This window comes from Bombus fervidus, chromosome 12, assembly GCF_041682495.2.
Source record: "Bombus fervidus isolate BK054 chromosome 12, iyBomFerv1, whole genome shotgun sequence".
NCBI lineage: Eukaryota > Metazoa > Arthropoda > Insecta > Hymenoptera > Apidae > Bombus > Bombus fervidus.
Window position 1 is genome coordinate 10,121,771 of NC_091528.1, and position 27,409 is coordinate 10,149,179.

The 27,409-nt window shown below is 33.4% G+C and overlaps 1 protein-coding gene and 1 long non-coding RNA gene across 2 annotated transcripts in view; one reads left to right on the plus strand and one right to left on the minus strand.

Moving 5' to 3' along the window:
• Positions 1-27,409, plus strand: part of LOC139993311 (metabotropic glutamate receptor 7) — a 43,390-nt gene that overhangs the window by 12,641 nt on the left and 3,340 nt on the right. The window contains exons 2-17 of the mRNA XM_072014933.1: positions 10,640-10,823; positions 16,496-16,711; positions 19,310-19,441; positions 21,008-21,187; positions 21,840-22,009; positions 22,311-22,465; positions 23,088-23,336; positions 23,592-23,747; positions 23,967-24,093; positions 24,258-24,369; positions 24,510-24,733; positions 24,901-25,181; positions 25,293-25,597; positions 26,081-26,209; positions 26,848-26,995; positions 27,080-27,255. Coding sequence (XP_071871034.1) covers positions 10,674-10,823; positions 16,496-16,711; positions 19,310-19,441; positions 21,008-21,187; positions 21,840-22,009; positions 22,311-22,465; positions 23,088-23,336; positions 23,592-23,747; positions 23,967-24,093; positions 24,258-24,369; positions 24,510-24,733; positions 24,901-25,181; positions 25,293-25,597; positions 26,081-26,209; positions 26,848-26,995; positions 27,080-27,255 — 2,910 coding nt within the window. The 5' untranslated portion in view covers positions 10,640-10,673. The remainder of the gene's footprint in view (positions 1-10,639; positions 10,824-16,495; positions 16,712-19,309; positions 19,442-21,007; positions 21,188-21,839; positions 22,010-22,310; positions 22,466-23,087; positions 23,337-23,591; positions 23,748-23,966; positions 24,094-24,257; positions 24,370-24,509; positions 24,734-24,900; positions 25,182-25,292; positions 25,598-26,080; positions 26,210-26,847; positions 26,996-27,079; positions 27,256-27,409) is intronic.
• On the minus strand, positions 16,710-19,429 carry LOC139993317 (uncharacterized). Its single transcript, XR_011801357.1, has 3 exons — positions 19,344-19,429; positions 17,411-17,520; positions 16,710-17,153 (listed from the first exon to the last, which is right to left on the minus strand). It is a non-coding gene; the product is annotated as an uncharacterized lncRNA (long non-coding RNA).

Genomic DNA, 27,409 nt, shown 5'->3' on the forward strand with positions numbered 1-27,409 from the left:
AGCCAGTAAAAATATAAGGAACATCGGCAAATATTTATTTTGTATTTCAAATATTCGAAAACTATATTTTTAATAAACATATATCATGTCTGTATTAATTAGTTATCGAGAGCTGTTATTGATAGATGCGAATTTTTATCCGTGAGAAATTAAAAGGTGCAAAAATGCATAGAATGTACGTGTATGTGCGTAATATATATGCAAAAATATATAGAATAAAAAAGGTACAATATTCAAAATATTATTTAGTAGGAAAAACATAACGCTTGCATGGATTCCACTTTTTTTACATGTTTCGCGAAAGCACAAATTTGCATATGTGTATGTACGTATATTGTATATATGTCATATAAGAGATGTTTCCATTATTTTGTCCAATACCTGTATATCATCGATTCATTTATGAACTGCGTTAAACTCTGCAACATGTAATTGATGTACGCTCGAACGCGAAACGACTGGCCAAAAACAATATCGTTCGATTATCTTTTCCTCAACTTTTGTCCAACTTGATATACTTATTTTAAATACGATGAAATATTTTCGTATTTGCGCGGGATGAAAAATATTGATATCGAAATAATCATCGAGTTTTCAATAACGTTACTCGCGAAACAAGTGAAAAAAAAAAATGAATTTATGGAGAAAAAGTAATTGTGTAAAAAGTGGTTCCATATGAGAATAAAAGTGGAATCGCAGTTTGCACAGGCGTAGATGTTATTGCGAAAAAACTCGCGCCACAGGATGGTATAGTTAGTTAAACAGAGGAAAATTTTCCTTTGTAACTTCGCTTAGAACAGAGATACCAATAGTTTGGCCCAGTTATTAGAATCACTTTGTGTACGTGCGTATCTAATCAGATATAATGAAATCTAATTGTAAGCACGATTTTCATTTACGGAAACATACCATATCGATTATCTATATTCGGAACATAACGAAAGTCGAACAACTGCAGCAAACAGTTGTTTCAACTTTTCATGCTACATAAAGTTAAGCTACGCTAGAAGTTATGAACAATACATCTTTGTCTAGCCATTTACTAATATTCATTGTGCGAGAAAGAATGCCAGTGAATAAGTTAACAAACTAGGTGGCTTTCAGAGCAAACATTTTCTACGTACATTTTTCAACAATCGTTTTAATAATTATTTAGTCTTTAAACATGTTATCAGTACTCGGTGCAATAGTAATTCTTCTAAATACATACATAGTATGTATACATAGCACACATAGTATGTAAGACGTAGCAATAATAATAGTTATATGATAATAATACAATTCTTGCGTAATATATAGTAGCATATTTGATGATAAAAGAAATAAAATTCTACAGAATTTATTTCACGGTTTCAACGAAGCAATTATTCGAAAACATTTTATTATATAATTTATTATTGTACGTAATATCGATATTATTAGAGGGAAAAAATGACTCACTGAAGTACATCATACGTGACAAGTATAGATGCGTTCGATATTTTTAAAAAATCAATTTCTCTGCAAATGACCCCTTTGATAAAAAATTTCTGTTGCATTTTCGATTAATTTTTTTGAAGAGACTAATTTTGTTCTGTCATAACTCTCGTTCCAATTAATGTTCGCTGCGTTATTACACAGTAAAATTGCATTCCTCTTTTATGGAGAACAGCTTAAATTTCATTTCATCGTATACACATTTTCTCTTCGTGTAAATATGTTTTACTACACGTCTCGATATCTCCTTGATGTTTCATTCATGAGATTTTAATTTTATTTCTGTTGCTTTTATTACTATCCTCTTTTCTAATTTTGCTACCTGTAAACCATTTTCTATCTACTCGTAGAACAAGTATAAGTCAGTTTTTCCTAAGTAATATCGCGATTTAAGTTTGTAATGCCATAATGCTGAATGATAATAAATTAGGCATAAGAATGAAATATTTTAATTACGATGGACAAGACATTTGTTATTTCTTACGACTTTAGTGTCTTTACATTGTAATGAAATTTACGATGGCATGATGTTTAGAATAGACAAAAACCTTTTAAATATCGTAATTTTATTCCTTCAGATAACAAACTGAACCTCCACGTCATAGATTCTCAACCTGTGACGTTCCAAACTTGAGGAAATAGCAAAATGTTTACTGGGAGATCGTCGTGGTTATTTTATTATCGACTTGTTCCGGAAATTTCGGAAACATAAAATTATTTATCGCACTTTTATTAAAATACTATGACGAAAACGTCTCCTATTTTTAGCTAAAAAGGAAAAATTCAGAATTGATTAGTTAAAAGGGTTTCGTTTTCCAACTAGATAAAGAATATTGAATGTCAGCTAGGATATTCAATTCCATTCATTTTATATATCGAATATGACACACGCTTACTATCATTTATTCTACTTTTTATAAAATCCTCCAGTGGGAAAAAAATTGGATAGTCTAAAGCTACTTGAAGGAATCTATTATTAAAGATGACAAAGAGTTTCTCAAAAAGAAGCTCGTGCAGCTATTCTATAGGCAGCGGAGTATCATCAAAGAAACTGGCAGATATTATTCGACATTGTGTCTCAATTTTTCTTAAATTTCGAACAATCCGACAGTTGTAATTATTTTTATAGAAAGCTTCGTTAAGACGACTTCCAACAGCTTTTTATCGTAATATTCCACCAATGGTTCTAATCAATACGAAACATTATAGATGAATTTAAGATTCTCAACATCGTATTGACAATAATATATTGATCGTCTAGGGGGTCTTCTAGCCGCGATAATGTTGAAAACCTCAAATATTGACAATAATATCGTCAATAATATTGATCGTCTGAACGCACCTTCTATTAAAAGCGTCTTTTTAGCAGAGTACGGTCATACGTTATTTTGCCGGAAAATGGAGTTGTGCTTTGAAAAAGGTTGAGAAACACTGGTATACGTGGACAACAATGCATATCTGGACTAGCGGACTTCTTAATTAACGTTGACCGGCACATGAACGCACGGCACACCTGACTTTGATGGACAGGCGAGCGTGCAGGACGCCGACAGCATTAGCAGGAGATGCCCTCGAAATTTCGCGATTCTTCTGCAGCGGACAGCATATTTGCCCACTTATTTAAATTTCAGACAAAGACACCCGTAAAGACGAATGGATGAAGTGTAGCCGAGCGAGATAATTAGAAAACGGAACATTTTTTTCTCTCTGAACTTTTAATAATTCGTACACGAAGGAATTTAAAGCCCTGAAACAGAGTAAAGCAGTATGAGCAGTGTGAGGAAACAGTACGCATAGAGTTACGTACTCACACAATTTCCCAGCTAGATTAAATCTCGTATACATATACGTGTATTTGAAATATGTTCATCCAGAAGAATTTTAACTAATACCAACAAAATATCCTTATTAAATCAACAAAAATTTTGATTTAAAATTACAAAGTATCAATTCAGCCTATCATAGGATTAGCGAATTATTATTCATATTTTTATCTCTAGTATTTCCTCCCAGTTTCCCCTCGCAATTTCAAATAATTCTGTATTGTTTCGATAGGTGAATTTATTCGCGTAATATTTTAGTTTCCACCATAAATTCGCATTCGGATTTACGTTTGCGAATTGAAGTTAATTTCCGTTTAATCTGAAACTTTTACGTTTCTAGAACACAATTTTTGTTGCGTTGTTTCAAACGAAACATCCATCCATCTAATAAACGTAATTGATTTCTGTCGAAGAAGTACCGATGTACCAAACTATTCATAATTCAGTTATGCTTAATAATCAGAATTATCTAATCACGTTCTTACAACAGGGATCATTTATAGGAAAGGACAATGAAAATGGAATATAAAAGAAAAAGAAAATGATTAACGTACTGTCTAAAACGAGCGCTCCGTGGCTGCTTCTGGAATCTCAAGTGATAGGATCAAAGAGACTTAAAGGACAAGCCTTGTTAGCAGTTACCTAAAGTTTGTCAGAAGGGCGGACGTTTTCTGTATTGGAAAAACTATGAAGCAGAGCACCTTTTAACGATGCAGAGCGAAATTGATTTTAAAGTTTCAACTAAACGATAATTCTCAGACTTGCCGCAATGAAAAGCCTCTGAAATTTAATATTTATTATATGCTGTTTAGAAATGCTATTCGCCTATATTTTACGTTACTTTCGGGATGTTCCACGCAATTTTGAACTTCAAAGTTTAAAAAGTAAGACGCAGGACGCAGTTGTAAAATTATAAAATATTTTAAGTACCTGCATATATTCACAATTATGTAATTCCTTTAAAATGCACGACAATTAAGAATTTCTTAACGCGTTGTTGTATAAATAGAAAGTGTAAATCTGAATTTTGTGAACATCATCGACATAAAAGTAGCTCATTCTGTCTACACACGTTTCATCTGTTTTCAATCACGCAGAGAATTGCAATTTGTTTCGATTCCACGAGTTTCGTGGTCTTTTATGCCGTATAGTAAGGATTTCGTGTTTACCGTGGTTTGCTTTAAAGTACCAGAGCAAATATCATTTTTTATTCTCGCGTTACACTTCGCTTCTTCTAAGAAACTGTATGCTTTTCATTTTAATCTAAAAATATTGATTATACGTATTCCTCCTACGGGATACTCTTAAGATGCGACAAAATTCCTTTTCTATCGAAATTGTCTGAAATTATGGTAAGTGTCAACGTAGGAAAAGAAATTTAATAAAAGTCCTATTTAGAAAAATGAGAGTATAGCGATCTTCTCTCCGCATATATGATACTGTGATCTTCGTCTCTCAACGAACCGAATGAGATGAAAAATAACGAAAAAGAAACTACTGCATTTCTCTTCTAAAGCGTTTCTCGCCTCATCCGACTTATTTAGAGAAAATATAAAACGCACGTGCTAGTTTATTCCAACTTTTAAACAGTTTAAAAATTTATTGTTCATATTTGCTACGATAACGAGACAAATATTTTATAAAATATTGATCTTTGATATCTTGAATATTATGTTCGATGTTAGCTAAATAGCTGGTACCAAATATAGACTTTGTTTGGAAAATTCCAAAATTCAGGATGCACTGAATAGATAGATAGTGATGGATGGTTTGAACAAATTAGGTATTCAAGCATGTAAGATATATGTATAAGCACGATCCATAAAGTAATCCTAAATGTTTATCTTTGATTTAGGGGTTCCAACATTTTCACATTGCATAATCTTTCTAGGCATTATAATAATTTTGCAGAGACAGATAGAAACAAGAAATTAACGCTTAATTATACCTACTGTATAAATATCATAACGAATATTGTACTTTGAGTATTTTTACTGTTTGTATTTTTATGCATATTTTCTACGGATTAACATTTTATAGAGATTCATAAAAATTCGTAATCTACCTATTAATTTTACTTTCTTGAATTCTACTTTGCCATTGTTCTTGCCACACGATTTTTAACGTAACCTTGAACTTATCAAACAATTTCTAAACCAACTATTTTCACAGTTTTCAATTCTCCTTTCGTCGATACAATTCTAGCTCTATGACGGTAACATTATTGACATTTCCTTTACGTGGATTATTTGCATTTCGACAGATGCCTTTCCTTTGCTCCACTGCCAGCCGAAATCAATAGACGTGTCGATAAATGAAACAAGTGAAAAATGAAACGGCAGTCTGGCCGAATTTTCGTTCGCTAGCCACGTTAATGAAACCCATTCAAACTGTGTCGTTCAAATATACAATCTGTTTAATGATGCGGTTCTAACTAATTGTTATTACTCTCAATTAAACTACAATTTGATCGTGCGAAAGACAGGAAACAAAATCACTCAGCGACACAAAACTCTCACTCTCGGCACCACCCGAGGAACTAAACTCTTTCACACAACATGCAGCAATCCCAACACATTTTCCTCTTCTTCATTTTACACTCTTTTTCACTCAGTCCAGGCAAACTACGCAGATATTCCCAGGACACATCTATGTACGTACCATCGTGTCCACTCAAAAGCTTGGGCTGCCATGTACTCTTCTTTCACACTTTGCTTTCAAGCGTTTCAGAACAAAGCACGACCACTCGAAATTCAGTTACTCGCCATAAACATTCACACCAAATTCCTTTTTCCACGGTGATGTGACAATCAGGATGAAATTCCCCGATATGATTGTTCTTATTCGGAGTATACGGCTGTGTAGAGGACTGCAAAACCCGCATTCTCTGTTTTTAGATCACAGGCCACATAGTAAGAGCCGCCGTACAACGAGTCTTAGCTCACGTTCATACATATTTCTTATAAGATTATTAACCGCGTCTTCGAATATCAGAATGTTAAGGAACGTTCTTGCGGTGTGCAAAAGTTTCTCGTGGCAGTCGGTGGTCGCCTGTCTGTTTGTATAGTTCACGATCTAGTGAAATTCCTGGGAAATTCAGCGTGAAGGATATCCGAAGGAACGGTTCGATTAATTTTGTCGCTTTTTCTTTAGAAGCTATCGTAGATGTTGGAAGAATTTTTATTTCGCGTCGAGGAATATTCGATCGTTTAACGAGTTTCTTAGCGCCGGTTCTCGAAACGATTAAATGCCTTGCACTTCGATCAGATCGTTCGATCGACATGCTCTCTTCAACTTTCAAATGCTAGAAAATTGTGAAATTATCTTTCGACCAGTTCTTGGACCATGCGGTGAAAAATGCGTACGCAGAGTGAAAATAACGTAATTGCAACTCGAGGATATTATTACGCGAGAAAATAGCATAATGGAATGAAATGGAATTGAGAGTATTATATGCCGCTATAACTGATACCAAGTTGCATGCAATCGATGATGATGCGACGTGTCTCTGCAACGCGGAACCGAGAATTATTGATTCAAATTCATAAATCATACACCATACATAGATTACCATTTAATAGTCTGCCGTTGAGTTGCTAGTAATTTATTCTGGTTGTCGGTGTGCATGTTGTGTGTATGTTGAGAGTTGATAAAAGCAAGAATAAACAATTATCAAATAATTGAATCTGCGAGGGGTATTATTAAAGGAAGAATTACATGGCAAATATATTTACGAGACTACACTATTTTCACGAGACATCTTATTTTGTAGTTATGATAAAATACTTCTATATACGGAACACAACGCTTTATTATTGAAATACATTTCGCATTTACTTTTTATTATTTTGCTGTAACTCTGCAAATATGCACTCTGATGTCTATTCCGATGTCATATTTTAATGTTTTAATAAACAATGTATAGCACAATCTTTAATTTACACTTTTTAGTGAAACGTTTTGTTTCGAAGTTTTATTACGATATTTTAGTAAAGTAGCAGAGATCGGATGCATTCTTATTTTATAAAATGTATCTCACTTGAAAAAATTAACAAAAGGAAATTATTGAGAAAAAATGTAGCAAGAGAGCGGAACTGTACATATAATTCGTTGAAAGAGAGATTGTATGATTTATGAGAGAAAATATTTTATGTAATAATTTACTCGCTGCAATGTTTAATTTGTATAATTTTATTTAATATAATTTTATTTTAAGCGAACATTATCCGAGCGAGAACTCACATGCCCTTCGGATATCTCTCATATCACGGAAACCGTGTGACGTTAAAGAAGTGTCCACTGCGTCAACGTTTCGTTGGCGACTGCAGATTTAACATCGAAATAACTACTAAATTAGTTTGTAACTTTCATATGTTTTCTCTTTGATTATTTCATTATCAATTTTTAACGACATTAATTTCACAAGTTTGAAGCGTCATAATATAAATATGACAGACAATAGCAATGTATTAATTAACGAATAATTTATAGAGGGTGGAAAATTGTATCGATCAGTGTACTCAAAACTATAACAATTCCATTTTATTTTCTTTTAGTGGAATTGCTTTTATCTCTAACAGTTTCCGAAATATTCTAAGAAAATTTATTTTCTACCTCTTTGCGGGCTTTCATTCTCTAAATTTCTTTAAACGTTCTCTAAGGTATTAATTAACGAATAATTTATAGAGAGTGGAAAATTGTATCGATCAGTGTACTCAAAACTATAACAATTCCATTTTATTTTCTTTTAGTAGAATTGCTTTTATCTCTAATAGTTTCCAAAATATTCTAAGAAAATGTATTTTCTATCTCTTTGCGGGCTTTCATTCTCTAAATTTCTTTAAACGTTCTCTAAGGTATTAATTAACGAATAATTTATAGAGGGTGGAAAATTGTATCGATCAGTGTACTCAAAACTATAACAATTCCATTTTATTTTCTTTTAGTGGAATTGCTTTTATCTCTAACAGTTTCCAAAATATTCTAAGAAAATATATTTTCTATCTCTTTGCGGGCTTTCATTCTCTAAATTTCTTTAAACGTTCTCTAAGGTATTAATTAACGAATAATTTATAGAGGGTGGAAAATTGTATCGATCAGTGTACTCAAAACTATAACAATTCCATTTTATTTTCTTTTAGTAGAACTGCTTTTATCTCTAACAGTTTCCGAAATATTCTAAGAAAATGTATTTTCTATCTCTTTGCGGGCTTTCATTCTCTAAATTTCTTTAAACGTTCTCTAAGCTGGTTCCTCTAAATATAGAAAATTATGGGGAAAAAAAGTTATGTGCCAAGTTTCGTGAAAATTTGCGCGTCATATTTAGGTAATGTTTCTTGTCGCTGTACCATTCTGAATGAGAGTGTGGGTTATCAGTCAGTTCGTAATTTATGATAGGTAATTTCCCGTGATTAACAGTACCTTAGCAATGTGCATCTACATCAATCAAGGGGCCACGTGTTGAGGTGGTCGAATCTACGAGCGAGATTACAACACAGCAACTGGTATTGAACAGGCGGCGACGAGGCTGTAATTATTAATATTCGTGTTCCTTCGAAGTGAAAACCTAATATCATACCATTTTCCGATACGCGATACTCTCAATAATGACAGGTATTCGTGCGCGTATTAGAAAGTTTCCCAATTACGGGTTAATTCTCACTCTGACCAACTCTCTGAAAATACACAGTTGACTTTCTCAATCGGTTTATACTTTCAAAGATCTCATACGCACAACAAAGCATTATGCATGGCATAACACGATGCATGACAGTGAAGCCATCTGTTACCATGCACGCCTAAGTCTCACCGTGCATTCTCTGAATCGCTGCTGCTTCTTATAACTAGTGCTCTAACGTAAATATTCGTTTGGTTCTCAACCATTCGTTATCCACGCGAATTCTTAATCCCAGCGTATGTTTGGATCATCTTGTTCCCCTTCAATTTACCTACTGTCTTTTGTAAATGCATCCTCTTGTACAACTAACTGTGCAATCTTGTAGCGTTTAATACAATGTTTGTTAGGGTTACGAGGCTGTTGAACTTTGCTACGTCTCATAACGCGACGTTATGCTTGAAGCAGCAATCCCAAAATACTTGGGAAAACTGAGTTTACATAACTTTAAGAAGCTGACTGTTTCGAAAGTAGCTGAACGTTGCTTCCCGTCAACGCAGTTGAACTTGCAGGTCTTCTGCAGGGATCGACTGTTCCTTGCAAATGTTACTAATTTAATCGAGCGACTGAACTGAACGAGTCTGAACGAAATAGCCAAATGAAACGAATAAATTTATCTTTTTCTTAATTCGGCTTGAAACTTCTAATTAATCCTCTTCTGTTTTCAATCACAGATCAACCAATATCGAGATCTTTCGAACCGTTCCCAATACGTGTGCGAATTATATAGAAACGAATAGCATTTCATTAACAAAACAGAGAATCCAATTACTGTGAAATTGTTGTAATTATATGTGGCATCTGCAATAACAGATGGTCTTTGTCTGGAACAATTTTCTTTACCTGCTTGATTCTAGGAATATTCAAAGTACCAATTTTTAATAATATTGTCGTATTCTGTCAAGTTTTAACAGATTTAATCAAAATATTCTTTTTATTGCAGTTTCGTTCATTTTATTGCACGCGATGGAACCAGTCCATTGAGCAGATAACTGTGACAAACGATATTAATTTCGTAACGAGAGTGAAAATGTAGAAGTCATGTATTACTGCGAATTTAGTAACAAATGCAATTCTAAACTCCTGAGGATCAAAGTATTATAAACCTGGAGACGCGTCGTAACAATTAACGGTCTCATTAAACGCCTGAACACCTGGGGTCTAACTGCTTTCAAACATTCTCATAGCTCGCAGGAACAACAACCCTACGAATTTGTATATACTAGCTAGTATCCCAGAATGACTCTACAAAGACACTACAACAAATGAGTACAGTCCTAGCACCTAGTCATTTTGTACTTGATGTCGCATCCTAATTTCTAAACCGAGTATTCCATGGTAGCCTATAAAACTCGAAGGAGCAGAAAGACCAATTCGCCAATTTTGAATTTCGTAGAGTCGCACAGAGATTAATGATTCTATTAATAACTTTATTTACCAAATTTGAATTTATATGATTTACTTTTATTCCTATTTCTTTACTATTTATCAAATATTATATAATATTTATTTATTATGAATGTAAACCCATCTTTTATCAAACCTTTGGATAGCAGTCTATGTACGAAAATAAAGTAAACAAATTTGTACGAGCGTGTTGTGATAAATTCCGCAGAAATTAATTATTTACAATGGAGGAAAGTAATTTTTCAATTTCATGTTGCAGATACTAGGAAAGAATCGGAGCTACCGCGTACAAGATGAGCGTGGGGAAGATTTTAACATGGATCTTACATTTTATCATAGTAAGCGAGTGCCACATTCGAAAGGGACGCGACGAGGATGGTTCGAAGCTTATACGTATCAATGGTGATGTAATTCTCGGAGGAATCTTTCCTATGCACGAACAAGTATGTATAATTCTATTGTATCTTCTATAGATAACAAATCGTCTGAAATTGACGTATGAATGTAAAATTCTACGGTACTCGAAGCTTCATTGTGTCACCAAATTTCATTACTAAGTTCGGCGAAAAGGAATTAAGCCACTTACCAACTTCGACTAACTTCAGAAATTACGTAACAGTTTCACTTCCGAAACGAATATTTCGGAAATAAAGAGTATTATTAGAGAACTTTTGTAAGTTATAAGATGGCGGTATTAATAAATTCTCTTGCGCAATAGACTCATTAAAATGAACAAACCTTATAAATTTTTACGTTTCATCTATTTTACTTTATCGCCTGTACGATACTTTTAATACTTTGAATACACAGTGGTTGAAGTATTATACACATGAACTGCTAACTTTCTACTACGAAATAAAAATTTCCTCCCATCAAAGGGGATCATCTCTATTGGAAATTTAAACACCCTTGTTTTTATATTCCAATATCGAACTATATAGCTTCTACATTTTCATCGTTTGCATCATCGTATATAAATTATTAGTTTCAATATTTAAACATCCCATTTAAAAAATTCTCCATTCCATTAAAACAGAGGGAAGAATAAACGTAAATATAGATCATACATACATCGTCGCCTCTCTGAATTTTCGTGAAAAACAGTTACGTATGTATGCTGAATGTATAGCTTCTTTTCCTATAAAATAATATCCAAGCAAATTCTGTTACTATACTGACATATTTCATTCATTCTACTTTGTTCCATTAATTTAATTATATATATATATATATATATATATATATATATATATATATATATATATGTTGTTGTTGTATTATTAACACTAAAATAATACGCATTTTGCCTTATTGTAGTGCTACACAGGATACATGAAAGCTTCGTGGCATTTACAATACACATTACTACATTATTAAATATCAAAATGAGCATTATCTCTGCAGAGGAAAATTGAAAATTTTTAGAAGAGAGTCGTATCAAATGAAACACGAACGCTGAAAAGTTTCAGTGAACAGGAAACAGCTGTACGATATTATTGAAAAGGAATATGTATTCCGTGAAACAAATTTTTTAACATCCTTTAAACTCAAAATGCATGGCGCTGAATATTAATAGAAGGAGAAAAGAAGTGCGAGGAATATTCATTTAGATGCTACGTTGTAAACAATCAACTTTTTCAACCGTTTTCTTTCATATTATTCTATGAATTAATTATTATATAATTCGCAACGTTCGTTTCTTATAAATTTCTGTAAAATTGTGACATCGCACGTAGAAGGTAATGGATCGTGGTATTTTTGATCGAAAAATTGTCGAACTGCTAGAACTTGGCGAAGAAAAATCATACAATAATTCGCCTGGATACGTTTTAAAGGAGCAAGTATCTACTTTCACCTCCATAAGTTGATTTCCTTCGAAGATGCTTTCACGCTGGCAAGCGACACGAAAGTCAAGGTGGTTTTTCTCACGAAAATTTTACACAGTCAAGCTACTCTGTAGAACCAGGACATTCCCTTTCTCCACCCAAATCATTACGAACGTAAATGTCAAAGTCTGATCTTTATAACGATCTGTCAGAAGCTAATTTAAAATTTGTTTCACCGTTTTATTGCTTCCAAAATTTATTCGGACGGATCGCATATTGCATGATTGTTCTTCACGAAGTCACAACGACTAAAAAAATTTAACAATATCTGGATAAAAATTTCGTGCTCTTTTAATTATCGCGTTATTTTAATTAACATTAATACACTCTCACACTATATCACGTAACAAAAGTTACTTTAATTACTCTACAATTGGCAAAAGGTATTAATTAACGAGACAAGGTAATGTGCTCTTTGCTATATAATGTTGATCGATGAAACGTTTTATTCCACGTGGTCCTTTTACGTAGTCGGAAATATTGGACTCTGTTTCTTTTTTCCCTTCTAACGTATCGATAGAACTGGCATGTTTCAGAGAAGCTCCAGAGAGTTGAACGTGAAATGCATTTTTCTTCCCTAACTTAATCTTTAAGTGAATGCACCGAGTCACGAAATGTTACCGGTTGTTTCATTTTATACGATTCTTATTTGACGCTAATACGACAGATATTATTATAGCATTAGTAACTTAGGGTCTTTCCTTTCGTACATAAATGTCATACAATGCCTACAATTCGTTGTCTTTTAATAATACATAGAGAGGAGTAATTTGACGAAATTGTCATATTAAAAAAAAAAAAAAACAAAAACGCTGGATCATCGTCGATCATCATACATTTTTATCGAAGTAATAGCTGAGATGTAATTTTTAAAACGATGTATAGTATTTGTTATGAAAAAAGGACGAATGTATATATATTTTTATTATTATTTTATGTATACTATATAAAGTAGAAGCAACTGTTTATAATAACTACAATAACAACTTGTTAATCGTTTAACAATTTGGTCCACAAAATTCGTATTACTATAATCTAACAGAATAGTTGAAAATGCGATGTTAAGCTTGTCTTCAATCTGCAATATGTTTATGCGTATAATTCTCTGTCATCTTGACGGTGGCTTTTGAGTTCCATCTTCGTAAGACGATTTTTACGGATCACGTGTTTTTCACAAATGTACAGAAATGCGCACGAACTTATGGACTGACCCAATATCAAGAGAAAGAAACATGTACGTACTTACTACATAAATCACGACAGGCGCGCATTTAAGTTTTCTTCGCGTACTAAAAATAGGTCAGATAGACGATTCGATCTTCTAAGGTCAGTTTTTCCTTGATAGACAAACGTATTTGTGCAAGAAAATGGAACTTATCACAAGATAACAAACATCAGATCCCAAAGAAAAACTTCGTAACATTAGATGCGTTCAGAGTGATGTTTGAAAGAATATCTTTTTCTATTTGCAATCCATTTGTTGGAATAATTAATTAAATACTGTAAATGTTAAAAATTATACGAAGATTCTGATAGTTTTGCAGTTTAAAAAAGTTTCCAAGAAATTTGCTAACGCTGCATAAACGCATAAATAACGAACTTTATATTGTATTTATGAAGAAATGTCTGTAAGATTAACGGTATACGTTTTATATTCTCTTTGATATCAAGTAACAAATTATTCCAACGATATTATAATAGAAGAGAATATGTGACTGTAATTCTTCCACTTTGTAAGTATGAACGAGTTGTAACAGCTTTTGTGTTATCCAAAGTAACGAGGAAAACTGTCCAACTGTCTCGCTCAATGTTTAACGAAAGTTTGCTAGCTTATAGGGTTCATCAGGCACATTCTCTTTTAGATGCAGCTAATTGTTTACGATGTACAATGTACATGCACGTTAACAGTTGGAAATAAGCCATGCCATATATCCAGAGCTAGTAACGTAGTACTCTGATTCAGGTTCTCATGTATCCTTAGTCCATAAAATAACAACCTGATCGAATGTGTCCTGAAAATGTCTGTGTAGTTTACTTGAATAGGATTAAAGGCAGAACGAAATAGAAACAGAAGAAACATGCAGGTGTTAGAGTATACGTGGTGCTCTAAGCTCTCCGAGGCCAAATTTTTTTAGGATATTCTATAAGTATAAATGAGACAAAAACGTTATATAAATATAGATCGTTTGAAACTTCATTAAAAAGTTATGGTAAAGATATAAGGTACCAGGCAGTTACTACTTACCTGCTAATATTTCATTTCAAGATATTAATTTTATTACTTTATGAAGTTCATTTTGATTCCAATTCATCTTAATGAATCAATTATCTCTTTGTATCAATTCACCACACGTATCCATATTCGTTTGATATATTCCTCTTTTCTTCTTTCTTCTTAACTTGTTTTCCTTATCTGAAACCATAGATTGAATTTTATGATTTTTAAGAAAGATTGGTTTCTCTTGATAACGTGTCACCAAAGTTTATATTATTCTTTCTGTATTTCGTATTTTCATTATAACTACTTAACGAAGCTTTACATACCGGTAAAGTTTCCAAAACATGGAACACCTTGCATTACATGGAAGATAGGTGCTCGAGTTGACTCAGTTGCTGCATAAATGATAGCAAGTGCGACAGTTTTCTGCCGAGTAATTTTAGTATTTTATTTTTCTTATTTTTCCGTCTTGCCAGAGAAAGCACATACGATAAAATAAATACAATAAGAATTGCTGGAATATTTGCTTTATTTTACAGCGCCGATTCTCAAATCTATACTTTCGCATTTAAAGGGAACTGTGAATTTAAAGAGTGGAAAGTTTGCGAAGTTATGCCTACATAAAAGATCACTTAGGTATATTTAATAGGCGGATAAAAGAAGACACGTTTGGAGAAATCGCGTCAGATTTTAATATCTTCGCAGGAAGCTTTCCGAAGATAGTAAATCATCTGAAACGAAATGGAACTGCAGAAAACCGTCTAAGATCACGCCCACGGAGAATTATGGTGCGATAGGATCGCATGATACGAGAGCAAAGAGGTGGTAAAAAATTGTTTAATCTCTTGTACATAATTGAAACCTGAATTCCGTCTTTTTACCCAAAAGATATAAATTTGTATGCGAGCAAAAGAGATAGGATATCACCAGGCAGGCTGACAATGAGTATTAAAAAGACAGTCATTTATAGCAAACCGAGTGATTCTGAGAAGGACGATTAAACAAATTCAGCGATTAAATATATTTAGAGTACACGGTAGGAATTAAACGAATTAGTTTTATATATCTTTGCACACAAGTGCATTTTGTACATTTTTGCGTCTTTAAATATTTCATAAATGTTTTCCACGGGAATGAACAACTTTTTTCAAAAATGTCACTTTTATTCTACAAACTTCATAAATTTTTAGCCAATGAAAAACGTGGGCAGAGGTTTTTAGATCATCGTGGTTAGTGCAACCGTTAAACATCGAAGTGGATCTGCGCTAATACCTGGCTGCTTTTCGTTAATTACGGCAGACGATTTACAATTTATAGAAGACATATTAACACGGACAGAGATATGAAAAAATTACTACGAGAAAATGTACAACAGCCCGCTGAGAAAAAAGAATGAACCCCTGGGATCCATTTATTTTCTAACGAAACAATTATCCCACGCATAAACGTAAAATTACAAGGAAATTTTTCGACGGAAAGAATTATCGTCGCAGTAAGCACAAAATCCCGACTATAACTGGTTCGAGCATTTATAGCACTTGCATAAAAACATTGCCGAGCGCTATAAAATCAATAAACCCTTGTTTACTAAAAAATATTATCAAACGAACTAGCCGAAATAAATAAACATGTAATTAATAAATTAGTAAAAAAATGTGCCAGAATAATCCGGGAGAAAACAAAGAAATCTGAAGATTTCATAAGAATTTTTCAACTTGTTAACAATTCGCTACGTACATACACAAAAATGCGAAGGTAGAAACGGAATTATTTCCAACTCTATGATATATTTTCACATGAGTGTACATTTTTTTCTTTTTTTTAATCTATTTATGTAAGCGATGTATGACTTGTATATTTTTGATATGCGGTAGCATACAATTCAATAAGCAACTTTTGTTAAATTTATCTTGAAAAAGTAAGTGTAAGGTATAACACGATTATCGAGTATATACTGGAAATCTATCATATTATTCATGGATTTTATTCATAATCATATTTTTATTCATAGGTGGCAAGTTCTATCGGTCAATCACCATGCGGTGCAGTGAAAGAAGAAAAAGGAATGCAACGTTTGGAGGCTATGTTGTACGTTCTCGATGAAATAAATTCAGACGATGAGTTATTGCCAAACACCACGTTAGGCGCGCTTATTCTCGACTCCTGCAGCAGCGATACATATGCACTTGACCAGAGTATGGAATTCGTCAGATCTTATATGAATCAAGTAAGTACATGTATAGTATTAAAACATCTTAAGCTCATAAATTTTACATTTGTAGGAGAGACGTATCTAATCTTTAGCACTGCAATACCATTACTAACTTGATAACTCATACGTCGTCTTTCACGTGATAGATATCGTTTAACATAACAAATTAGTAAGAGACAGTTTTATTCGAAGATTTCTTCCTTTTACCCTTCTCTCTGTTAAAATAACTGTAATGTTCCTTACAAGTCTTCCTCCTACGCGATTGCATATTCCCTTTTGAGAAATCATTTTATGCGCGACTTTATCGCCAGATTTGTCTTCAGAATATGTGAATTCACCATCTTCATTCATATTTTCTACTTGTTGAAACCATGATTATGTCAGATAGATCTAAATTCTGTACGATGCAGTATCTCGAGTATTCTTCTGTAGGATTTACGATAGGAAATCTCTCCGCCTGTAAGCAAACGTTTTAAAAAATATCCAATTGAAAAAAATATGAATAATAATAAATTACATATTATATGTTTTTTTTTGTTTTTTAGTAAAAAGGTACAGTCTGAATAGATGCAACCAATTTATCCATAAAGCTAAGCTAAGACACAAAAGATAGAAAAAATAAAATCATAGTTGTTCGATAAATATTTAAAATAACGTAAGTGTATGTAAAATATATGTTTAAATTATACAAAATCAAGTATCTTCTTAGATTACCTTATCAAGTTTAAGTACACCCTCAAGGCAGTAGATTAATCTTTACCCATCTAACACCAGAAATTAATAGACCAGATTTATCAATTTCAGTCCGTTTAACACTTGAAGCCCTATGTATAGTAAATTTTATAGGATATTACGTATTTAAAAATAATATTCATTTGTAATAGAATTAATCGATAGACTTGATTGAAAATTACTCAAATAAATTACCTCTTCTAACGAATTTTAATAAGGTATCGACTATCGGTCGATGATAACGTAGTAGGAAGAAAACACATATTACAGGCTATTGATTTTTCTCAAAGAATTATTTCATATAATTACAATTGCTCTTACAGATCAACAATTCGTAATAAGTCACTATTATTAATTAATTAATTAATTTTCTGTCGTACGAAGATTCAAAGTGAATCATATTTCTGAATGGTATTTTTCTCAACATTTATTTATATTCTCCTATTTTTAAACTAATACGATGACTATTGCAAAATTTTTCAACAGAAATGTACACGTATAGTACGAGTGATTTACATATCGGAAAATGTTTAAGTTACAACGAAAACTTTGAAGAAGACTACATCTTTCTTTAATTTACTCTGCAAAACAACATCGAAGATGCTGGAGAACATTTTACGCGGTGTCATTTAGTATTCTTAGTGAAGTGGAAATGATTCAGAAGAGCATCTGCTACTTCCATGCTTTGGCGTTATATACCTAGATGCGGCGATAGCACTGATGCAGATATAACCTTTGCAGAGACCACTATTTCTTTGGTATCTGACGCGAAGTAGAAAATTTAGAATCGATACTCTGTCATCTCCCGTCCGTTTCAAGCATGACGGACGCTGCTACTATGTATAAGTAGCATAAGTCTAGCATTGACCAGACTCGTAACCATCAACTCTTCAACGACAAACTGAGCTCCAATTACCTATCCCTCATTTTACATAAATTTCGTCCGGAGACTTATAACTATTAATAAACGATCGATTATTATTTGGAACACGAGATAATAATTTTATGTTAAATAGAGATTGTCGATGAAGGAACTGGTAAACGAATCAATAACCATAGTCGATCAATTGAACGTTTCATAGCTCTGTATCTGTACCTTAGAAATAAGTTTTAAATTACTTGGGCGTCACATTTTCTGCTCCGGTTGCAACAACGATTAATAATTAGGCTTTATGAAAATTAAAAATTAAAATGAGAATTTCATTAAATTTTCATTTACAAAAGGCAACGATATATGCTTTCTAGCGAATCGCACGTATGTATATTTAATATACTGCCAACATTCAGCTCCTCGTATAAAACTAGGTATGATAAAATTTTATTTCATACACGTATTTGCGATTTGTTTGTGCATGAAACATCACTGGTTTTTCAATCACGCTGCCAACATTTTGTACGTGTTTTTCTGGAAATATCTCTATATCTATTTTGAAAAATTTATCCAACTATGAAGCGAAAGCTTGTTTGAAAATTATGCTTTTATTTTAGTGACTTAGTTAAGCAAAATAGATGGTTGTAGTATATTTCCACAATGTTTTTTAGTAGAACAAGCAGAATGAATATAAAATTGTAAAAGAGAAATCAGTGGAAATAAAAGATGAAAAATGGTCAACTTGATTTAACAAAAATTCAAATGGATATTTTTATGCATACAAATTTCCACATTCGCGTTAACCAATAAAGTTCTTTTGTACAAAGTGTAATAGGCTACTGATTCTGATATACCATAACTCGATACAGTCTGTTCGTTAAATGATTTCCATTTATACAATATATACATGTACATATGCATTTATGCGATATCAGTTTTTAATTCAAAGCATCGACAAGTAGAATAGACACAATACAAACGCGCGTGATTTCTCTTTTATTCGTTTTCAGGATATATCGGAATACAAATGTGAAAATGACAAACCACCGATGTATGTGCCCCATAAACCTGTCACCGGTGTTATAGGAGCTTCGTTTAGCGTAGTCTCCATTATGGTAGCCAATATTCTGCGATTATTCAAGGTCAGTAGTTAAAAATCATTCTCATCGAAGTGAAAAATTCGTATGTTTACTTATCAGTATAGGAAAGATACGTTAAAATAGCGGACAGATTTTTCATCGTTTCACGTTATCTTTTTTTTTTTTTTTTATCCAGAAATATGTAAAATTCGAATATTCAAAATCATTTATTGTCTTTCGATAGCTGTTCCCTCGACCGATCAAAGCTAAACGATTACGCGCAAGACTACAGTCAGATATTCAGCTACATATATAGGCTTGCAAAGAAATGTTCGAATAAATCAGTGAAATCCGTTTTGCATTTTACCATTCGTTTTAATACCGTTCAACCCATCCGCCCACATACTTCGCATGCTTCTTCCACCTGCACGGTTTTGAACGCATTTACATCATATAAAATCATACATATCAAAAGATTCCAACTTCAAAGCTGCGTGAAAAAATGTTTCCAATGGAAATTTCAGAATCTTAAGGATGGATCATCAGTTTGCAAACTGTTGAATCATTTTTCGATGTTTCTTATCCCGAATATATCGCATTCTTTGATTTATCCCGTGATATTGAAATTATCGGTGAAATAACTGTAAAGGGCGGATGTATGTGAAGAGATGGAACGTATGAAATCGTCGTTATCCTGTGAAAAACAATTATAAGAGTGATTAATCAAGAGCGCAAGAATACAAGTTGCCGAAAGAAAAACGAAGGAAATGAATTCGCGGAAACAAAAACTACTCCGCTACCATGTACTTTCATGCGACGAAACTTCCTCTTCCTGTAATTAAATATGGTGTCTCTGAGTGCTGGTACCACTGAGCTTTATAGCACCTCGGAGATCTTAAAAGAAATGATACGTATAAATCTTAGTCGAGGGCCAGGAGTATTTCGTTTCTGGCAATATTTTAATCCGAGCAATACTATGAAACACTGTCAGAGTATGAACAGTTAAAAGTGTCCTGTACAAATAGCGTAACAATGTTGTAATCTTGAATTTTTGTCATTCGTAACACAACACCGAACACATTACCGTTTTCATTAAAAAATCGCAAACAGAATGTGCAGCTATACAAAAAGTATCAAACACGTTGAGCTTTGTAGCGTAATTTGCCGAGCGTTAATTCAATTAAGCGTTGTTTGTCAGGCTAGATCGTTTAAATCCAACGCGTTGTTCGCGGTTTTGTTTCTTGTTCTTCTATTTCGGGTGCTGACGCGAACCCAGTAAGTTAATTAATAGCCCTTGAAGCGATTCGGTGGAAAAAATTAGAAACTACTCGTTTCGAACTTTCTACCATTTCTCATCAGCGTTAAAATCTGTTTAAAGCTCTTCTGTTCGAACTTCGAGAAAAGGATAATATATATTTTCCATGTCCTTCAAAAATTGTATATTTAACTTCGTTTATGTAGATCAAATTTTTCATATATTTCGATTATTCGCGTGTTCCATGTCAAAGGGAATGGATTTTATTAATGTTTTAAATACCTCTATTACAAAACCTAGTAACGCTCGTTCGTTAATATTATAAAAAATTTGTTGAAACGTGGAAAGAGAGATGATTATTACACCGGTTTCAGATACCACAGATAAGCTACGCATCAACGAGCACAGAATTGTCGGATAAAAGTCGCTTCGAATATTTTAGCAGGGTAGTGCCGCCAGATAATTTTCAAGCTCAAGCCATGGTGGAAATCATTCATCAACTCGGTTGGAAATACGTATCTACGGTTGCGGTTGAAGGTGATTACGGAGAGAAGGTAATTAATACTTGTACATTCTTCATGCGTATCAACAATTCCATTTTTTTCTCTAATTATACTCATCTTCGCTTCTATTTCCTGCAGGATAATGACTTGGAATGATCCGTTATAAAAAATACCGTCATCATATATCGTACATTTGTAATCTTTTATGCTTCTCGTCGCATTAATATTTTAATAACCTGCGTTTTACATAAGGAATACAACTTTTTAAGTTGATCAGTAGACGGTGAATATTTATGCAAATTGAATTGCCTATTTTCCAAGTATTTTTCACGAAGCAACACAATATCGTACAAATTTTACTTTAATTTTCCTTGGATATCGTCCATTGTCTATGACGTGACAGACTAATAGATGTAAATTTAAAGAAGCTTATCAATCTCTTCGAACGCATCTTAAATCCTTATCCTATCAATTTGAACTTTTTGACTTTCCTCGCTCGCAATATAATATCTAACTCTTATGGTCGATTATAAAAGTTTTAATTAATGCATTCTCAACAATAGACTTGTCAAAAGTTCCGGCCATAAATCTAACTACTTTAACAGCATTTCTGACTAATAATAAAAAAATCCCTTCGTAAAAACATTCTTTATATTGTTTAATCGACCACCTCGATTAACTGTAACTCGTCCTTTCTGTACAGGGTATTGCCAGTTTCACCTCATTGTCGACGGAGTATAGCATCTGCGTAGCAGTCAGCGAGAAGATATTGAGAAATGCGAAAGCCGAAGATTTCGATAAAATTGTCGAAAGACTCGGTTCGAAACACAATGCCAGGGGTGTCGTTTTATTCGTCGATGAAGATAACATAAGGTAAAAATCGACTGCTTCTTGCTCTCCTTACTCCACTCAACCGTTTTTGCACGTCATTTCCAAGCAGGTCGTTAATCATTTCTTTCAACGATATTACCTGGTCCAATATCAACCATATCTTTCATTAAAGATGTCAAGGGTTAATTCTATGCTGCTAAGTGTGTAACATATATATAAAAGAACTGTATAAAATGCGTCGTCATGTAACAAACATTTCAATTGTCTAGCAGTTCTCTCTATGTTAATTGATAAGAATTATCTGCTGTTTCTCATTCAAAAAGAAATTGTTTATTATTCGCAGGAAACTCCTACAGGCAACTGTTAGAGCTAATCGTACAGGCCATTTCATGTGGATAGGTAGCGATTCGTGGGGTGCTAAAGTATATCCAGTGAGAGATCAAGAATTCGCGGCGGAGGGTGCGATCACAATTTTGCCTTATAGAACATCCCTTCGAGGTAAATTGATTACGAATACTTGGTCGAGTGACAAATCTATGAATCGCAGCATTTTGGTTCCATTCGCCCTTCTGGACGATTGTGTTGTTTAAATTTTTACAAACATTACTCAAGAATGAGGTTTTCCATATGATACTTTGAAAAAGTAAAGATTCGTCTGAGTAAAACGCGAGAAAACGAGCCTTAAAAATGATTGATAGTTATCCAATTAGAAGGGAACTTCAGCTTGTTTGAAATTCTCCATGCTCTGAGCAAAATTGAAGTTTCTGGATAAGATAGAAAGATAAAAGAAAAAGGATTCGTAAGGTATCTTTGGGAGATAGTACAAGTATCTTCAATTGGCTAATTGCAAAGCGAGACTTCTGAGATCAAAATCAATTGGGTTAATGAGTAGGATCAAAGAAAAATATCTTGATCAAAGATATTAATTATTTATGTGAGATCGCAGCTCCTGTTTGCTTTGTTAGACATGTGCGGTGAAAACCTCATTTTTTCTCGGTAAATTTCAATATTAAACCTAACGCTAGCACTTTAATAAGCTGTGTAATATTCTCAAATTGAATCTCTGTTTTAAAGATATCGTAGATACATTCAAATGCTTTAAAGTAACTATTATTTTTAGATTTTGATGACTATTATTTAAGCCTTCGACCAAGAGTGGATAACGAGTGTGATGGTCAGAGTGAAAGTAACGTGCCGCATAAAAAATTGCCTGGAAAAATAGTAAATTGTCGAAATATTTGGTTTCGAGAATTTTGGTCTCAGCATCACAAATGCAGCTTCAATGCAAATCTGTCTGCTGGCATGACACCCTGTACTGGTAACGAGAAATTAATTGATTATGAGCAAGAAGGATTGGTGCCATTTGTCGGTGAGAGATATATCTGTTATTTATGTATGACTTTGTGAAATTATTTAAGCAAATCTGAAGGAGAACGTAGAAATTAAATTTCATCTTTTAACAGTTCCATTTAATTATGAAAATATCCAGAGGGAAAGTATACGTAAAAGAATAATCCAAATAATAGAAAAACATAGGAGATAGAATGATTTTTTTAGCTGCAGCTAAAATCTACGTTTCTTTTCTCTCCAAAAAACTAAAAACACTATGCTTGATTGATTTTAGTTGATGCAGTTTACGCAATGGCGCATGGCGTTCATAATTTAATAAACGAAGAATGTATAAACAATGCTGGAACTAACCATTATTTGTGCGAAGATCTTCGTCCAGCCCCGGACGGTCAACAACTTCTTCAACACATTCGAAATGTTAGTTTTATCGGTAAGTGTCGTCTTTATGTTCCTCCGTAGAATCTTCCATCGTACTGTTCTTCTCTAATTCTACTTACAATTTCAAATTGGATAATTTACTTCTGCAGATATCTTATAAATAAATTTATTTGTCATTCTTTCACCTTAAATCGTGTCATTACCAAACATTATTTTTTGTGGATAGACCTGTACATACAATTAATTTGCGCTTTCTTTAACTAACATTCAGGTCGTCAAGGTACTGAAATTAAATTCAAATCCGATGGCGATGCGTATGGATTTTATAATATATATCAGTATCAAAGAAAAGAAGATGGGCGTTTCGATTATGTTCTTATCGGTACATGGAAAGAGGAGTAAGTAAAGCATTACAATTATAAAAAGTTTTGATCCGAGTTTATTAAATTAGCTATCCAGCTGCTCCTCCAAATATCGCTAATCTATCTTAACGAAATTTCGACGGATATTTCATATAAATCTCGATAATAAACGCATGAAATTTTGCAATTCTTATTCTCAGGTTGGACCTTGATATTAACATGACAAGGTGGGCGACAGGACCCGGAGAAATGCACATCCCTCGAAGTTTATGCAGCGATAATTGCCCGCTGGGTCATGTACGCAATTTTCAGGTGAATAATACGAGTAAATAATTCGATTTAATATCCTTCTATCTGCCTTTCAAAGTAACTATAGTTTAATTTTCATGTGTGAAGTTTATTTAACTTTATATTCTTATAAATAATACTTTGTAACGTAACGATATTTCCAGGAAGCCTGTTGTTGGAGTTGCGTGGCATGTCGCGAAGACGCTTACGTTTTTAATGACACTTGTCGCAGCTGTGGTCCAGGATATGCTCCGGATGAAACAGTAACAAGTTGCATCAAACTAACAGCAGAAGTTATTCCATGGACTAGTCCGTGGGCATTGGTGCCATTAATATTTGCATCCATTGGCATACTTAGTACTTTGTTTACAACTATAGTTTTCATTCGGTATGTTTGCAGTCTAATTGTCCCAGTTTTTTAACGTAAAAAGTATGCGACTAATAATTTCAAGAATTTAAATGTTATAAAACGTATTTTCCCAAAATTGTTACCTCGGAATACGAACCTCGCTCTTATTATATTTTATTAATACTAATTGACTAATTACATTCCAGTTTCAATCGTACTCCGGTAATTATGGCTTCTGGACGCGAGTTATGTTACGTATTGCTAGTAGGGATTCTATCGTGTTACGGCATGAGTTTCGTGATATTAAGCAAGCCAACTACATGGAATTGCACCTATCTGAGAATCGGTCTTGGCTTGTGCTTAAGCATCTGTTATAGCGCGATACTAACTAAAACGAATCGTATATCACGCATATTCAATCAAGGAACTAAGAGTATAAAGAGGCCTTCTTATACGTCTCCGAAGAGCCAAGTTGTAATCGCTATCGGTGAGTTTACAATTTTCAAAGGATATTTTGATAAAAAAAAGATTTCTGTAATCGGCATGATTAACTTGTTCTCCTTCTTGGTATCGTATTATGTAACTCCCGTTTTTATAGGGATCACCGCAGTGCAATTAGTTGGTGTTATCGTCTGGCTAATCATTGAACCACCGGATACCACGGAAATTCATCCGTATCCATTATCAGCAGTGCTCACATGCCGCGTCTCCACGTTTTCGTTGATGATGTCCCTCGTCTACAATATGTTTCTAATACTTATGTGCACTTTGTACGCATTCAAAACACGTAAGATACCGGAGAATTTCAACGAAGCGAAATACATTGGTTTTACAATGTATTCAACTTGCATTGTATGGTTAGCTTTCGTACCCATCTACTTTGGCTCAAACAACGACTACAAGGTCGGTATCTAAAATCATAGGAGACACGTATTATCTTGCGATTATGCGTATCAAACTGAGAACCAATTAATGGTAATTCGATACGATTTTGTAAATTTATTGTTTCGAAACAGTTTAATGTGTAATTTATTTATATATGTATTTATATATTTATATATTTATTTATATATATATACATATATGTGTGTATATATATATATAACAGTACAAATTAGAAAACCTTTTTGTAGGCATGCAGCAAGAAAATACAAAATGAATTGTATTACAAATGTATTTATATTTGTTCATATTTTCATGTATTATTAATTTGTGACATTCTTCGTAATTTTACTTCAAGAGCTTTACTTAAAAACTTATACTTAAACTTTATTTAAGATAATAACGATCTTTCATATTTTAAATGTTCATCTACTTTGATTATCTTCATCGTTATTCCGCTCTCGGTGAAATAAGAATTAAACGAACGTAAATATAAATTTACAGGTACAAATCGCAAGCATGTGCATGTGCATCAACATTTCTGCGTCAGTAGCTCTCGGTTGTCTTTTCACTCCGAAAGTATATTTGGTACTTTTTCAACCATATAAAAATGTTCGGCCTGGACATGTTAATGTGAGTAATACAAAATTTAAGAAAAAGCATATCGCAACAAAACGATTACTCTAATAGTAGGTAGCTGTTCTTATTAACGAGTGATATTAAATACAATCAATTGGAAAAAGATATGTTTTAGGAACTAGTTCACTGCACTCTACTGTTCAAAGTATTATGCGTTTTTTATTTCGATTTGACGAATTACTTTAATAAAGGAACACATAAACTGCTGGGAATTTATTAATTTATGGCGCTTCACGTTTTTATTTCCAAATAAATAAAACTGCTATCTCTGCTACCTCTCCTCACGTGATCCTTACATCAGTTTCATATTAAAAACATTGTAAGTGATAATTCTTTAACTTTCATAAGAATCAATATCTATTTCGATGAATTTACGGCACGAATACAAGTCGCAAGTTTCAAAAATATTTTACTAGCATTGTAAAAGAACCGTGAATTATATTGTTACGTAAATACATTTATTTAGGATATTGTTCAAATATTTTCGATCTACCAAATGATTTAACGTAAGAATAATCGAACATAATTCTAATCAAAGTTGTAATTTCTAAGTTAATAAGAATAATTATACTTTCGGTGTAATATTATAATATAATATTTCGCATCTTAAGTGTTTCGTTAAACTATTGTAGACGGGTGGACTTCAAAGTGGTAACCGCGCAGTATACAACATGCGATTTACTGGCGGTCGTAGTCAAACAATGCAGAGCATGACCTCCTGTTCTCGGAGCAGTCCACCGGCATCACGTCCAAGCCAGGACGAAGTGAAACATGTCAACGGTGAGACACAAGCACTGGCGAGCCCGTCTGTCGAGGAGACCTCGGTTAGCTAGGTCTCTCTCATACACATCCCTCCCTGTCTAGAGTGTCAGGCCAGAATTCATGAGACCACCGTGGAGATATACGACGATGACGAAGAGGACCGTAAGCTCTCTACTATCCAAGAAGTGTCAGAATCAAGAGACATTTCCAGTCCTTCGATGTTCGCGGAAAATTGCCGAAATCGAAGTCGGAAGTCGATTTCCAGCGATTCCGACCAGGTGATCGATGTTTCACTAAGTCTTACAAGCCCCAATCTAAATTTCGATCAAACGTTGTTAAAAAGAAACGTAAAGGAGACTTTCCCGATCCTTATTTCATAGAAGTTGATCCTTTTCACATGCATATCGTTCCGTTATAGAGAAATTATATAGT